General features: G+C 33.4%; 1 protein-coding gene across 1 annotated transcript; it reads right to left on the bottom strand.

The window, feature by feature from the left end:
• Positions 1-233: 233 nt before the first annotated feature.
• On the bottom strand, positions 234-3423 carry LOC111692640 (RE1-silencing transcription factor-like). The gene is made up of 4 exons (XM_023456711.1): positions 3257-3423; positions 2863-3156; positions 2538-2806; positions 234-1550 (listed from the first exon to the last, which is right to left on the bottom strand). Exons 1-4 carry the CDS (start codon positions 3371-3373, stop codon positions 680-682), a joined length of 1551 nt encoding a protein of 516 aa, XP_023312479.1. The 5' UTR covers positions 3374-3423; the 3' UTR covers positions 234-679.
• Between the last annotated feature and the right edge of the window lie 97 nt (positions 3424-3520).

The raw sequence follows: 3520 nt of genomic DNA, 5'->3' as shown, positions 1-3520 counted from the left end.
AAAAGTGAATTGGAGCCCGAATGGTAAAGAACCTAACCTTAAAAAAATTAGTAATTAAAATGTAATACGAATGTAGCATAACTAGCGCCCTATGAAATATCCAAAAAATAATTAGACTAACGTATTTGGCACCCTTAAAAACCCCGCAATACCAACATTCATAAAAATATTTCGTACCGTTTGGAAATTTTCGTACAAATTTTATTTAAAAAATTTTATTTTGTCGCTCTGTATCTAGAAAACAAGAGGAGATAGACATATAATTCATGACTAAAAATTCTTATTTTTTGTCGTACTATCACCTCCTGTATTTATGGGAGGTCTTTCTGGGACGCCCTGTATAAACAGGTTTGGTGTTTAGGTGATTGTTTTTTTAATCAATCTGTGTCTGTGTCGAGGATAAAGTACATATAAAAATAAATTGTATTTCCCTTAATAGTTCCACCTAATTTTGTATCTACTATGTACGTGCTAAGTAGCCAATATGTCAATAAAGAAAGAATCCGATTATCCGGATGTTTGAATGAATAGATTATCAAATAATCGACTATTTGAATAATCGGTTATTTGAAGAATCGAATAACCTGTTTTTGGGTTTCGTAAAAATCCAAATCGTCTGGAACCGGTTAATCGACTATCCAAAAAACCGATTTCAGTTGCCAACACTACTCGATGGCATTTAAGAAGGCTTTCTATGCGTCAACACGTGACATGTAATACCACTCCTGTATTTAGTTTCATAATCGCAGTCGTTACACTTGAAAAACTGGACCTGCGAAGGATCTTTATGTATCACTTGGTGGCGTATGATATGACTCCTGTACTTAGTTTCGTAATCGCAGTCGTTACATCTATACATTTGAACCTCAGAAGAATCTTTATGTTTCAGTTGGTGCTTTCTGAGATTATCTTTGTACTTAGTTTCGTAATCGCATTTGTTACATCTGTACATTTGAACCTGTGATGGATCTTTATGCTTCAGTTGATGCCGTCTGATAAGATTCCTGTATTTAGTTTCGAAATCGCAATCGTTACATCTGTACATTTGAACCTGTGATGGATCTTTATGCATCAATTGGTGTTGTTTTATACAGTAGTAGCGGTATTTAGTTTTATAATCGCACTCGTTACACTTGTATAACTGGACCTGTGAAGCATCTTTATGCGTCAGTTGGTGCTGGTTGATATTACTCTTTTTTTTAGTTTCGTAATCGCAGTCGTTACATCTGTACATTTGAATCTGCGAAGGGTATTTATGCCGAAATTGGTGCCTTTGAAATAATTTCTCATGCTCAGTTGTATAAACGCACGTTTTGCACTTGTACACTTCCGAATCTTTCCCACATCTAGCGCAGTGTGCTGCAAAACGGATCTTACTTCCAGTTTTGTAACTACATTTATCACATCTGTACAATTCATTGCGTTCCTGCTTTTTTTTCTTATTATATTTGCTCGTTGATCTATTCTCGCGTTTATATCCATCATCTTTTGCAACCTTAGGGTCACTCTTCTCGAACGGTTTATTATCGGGGCTCTCCAGCGGCTCGTCGCTGAAAAAATTGCATATACAGGGTATTTTCCAAAGCAAGGTTTTAATTTTAAGGGGTTATAGATAATACCAAATGCATTTATAAATGTCGGAACTGTACTTGGCATTATTTCCATCTTATGATGAAATTAAATAACTATGTTAATGATGGTTTTGAAAATAATTAAGTTAAATCCCTAAGAAATTTAAGAATACTAGTGAGAAAAATAAGAAACTGAAATTATAAGGTTACGAGCAACAAATATATGCGGGTATTTTTCCGATTTCTCCAAATGAAATTACTTTTGTTACTATGTCAAATGAGATCTATACCCAAGTACTTGCGCAACAAATTTAATCTAAATGTTTTGCCAACTCTGACATCTTTTAGCAAAACGAAGCAATTTAGAACATAGGAATTAACGAATTTTCCCAGGAAAGTACAACTGTTAGAGAAAATTTTAAGTCCAAGATGGATCATGTAAGTGCATTACTGTATGATTTATTGAAATTTGAAAAAAATGTATTTTTTCGAAAAACTCAACTTTTGCAAAAACTATCAAATATTTTGCAATTTTACAAAAATGCACTAGTTCTACTTGCCAAGGATTACATACTCTGAAAGTAAAAAAATCTTTTTTCGTTTAAAAGATATAGGAATTAAAAAAATTCGATTTTTAGAAGTTTTTTTGCAGTAACTGATACATTTGTTTATCAATTGACATTGGGCTAGGTTCAAAATTTTTGTCATAAAAAGTCCTACAACTGTTGACTCAAACATTTTTTTCTAAAATGTTTTTTATTAAACTGTTTTTTGCAAACTTCGGATGGCATTTTTAAATTCTAGGAAATTTTTTCTTATTTTTACGTGTTTTTGTTTAATGAACTAAATCTGATTTGATTGGACTATTTTGGTAACACAAGTTAATAATACGCATTAATAAATTAACGATAGTACCACAATCAGGCACTTTGCCATTTTTTTAATCCTAAAATAGTCTTCCCTTACCTTCTTTCCTCGTTTTCAGATTTTATGTCCACAATTTCTGCTTTGATTGACATTCCCATCTCGTTAATATCGAATTCCCGGTCCAAGTTTTCAGTCTTAACGAATAAATTGGATGGTGATGTACCAACTTGACTTTCTGTGGCTTGACCATCAGAACTACCTTTAAAGTTTTCCTCTACTTCCAAACATTCTCTGCAGAAACTGTTGTGGGTGCACAGGGAATCCAAACACACCTTACATACAACGGGATCTATGATGATATTTATATTCTGCAAAGTAATTTTTTTAAGCTGTGATCAATGAATATATTTAACATGGTTCATACCATTTCAGGAGTCAGTTTCTGAATAGCTTCGAGTTCCTCCTCACGTATGCACCTAAACTCACTTGTTACTAGTTGCATACACAATCGACATATTTTCTGATTCTCTGAAATTGACTCGTCTCTCTTTTCCTTCCTGTACACTTCCCTTAAGTCGAGCTGTAACATTTTTTCGCAATCCACATATGGAATAATTATGTTATCGGTATTCAAACAAGCCGACTTGAAGTCTAATGCTGCGTATAATTTACTTTTGCAAACACTACATATAACCTCCTTGGTCACATCATCCAATTTCTGAAATGTGCGCATTTTAATCAAACAGAATGACAACAACTTTGGCACAAAATAACGTTCACTAATTGAAATAGTAGAAACTAATCTTTCAATGACTTACCAGTTTCAGCAAAAGAACATCAAGAATATCCCTGATAACGTTGTTTATCACTTCGAAACTTTTATCGGCTATAATTTTAAGGCAAAGCCTACAATGAGTTTCCCGAACACCAGTCATTACAATTTCCTTTGAAAAGTAAATACAAACCCGTGACTTGTATGTGCTGTTTAACCTCAATTAAAACATTGGATGGTGACTGTTAGCGTCGTTCTTCCTCTTCTATACTCCGAAGAACAGGAATGATAAAAATTAGTTAATTATTAT

The sequence above is a fragment of the Anoplophora glabripennis genome, unplaced genomic scaffold (assembly GCF_000390285.2).
Source record: "Anoplophora glabripennis isolate ALB-LARVAE unplaced genomic scaffold, Agla_2.0 scaffold2334, whole genome shotgun sequence".
NCBI classification, from domain to species: Eukaryota; Metazoa; Arthropoda; class Insecta; order Coleoptera; family Cerambycidae; genus Anoplophora; species Anoplophora glabripennis.
Note: the sequence above shows the minus strand (reverse complement) of the source record. Positions and strands in the feature narration are given on the sequence as shown.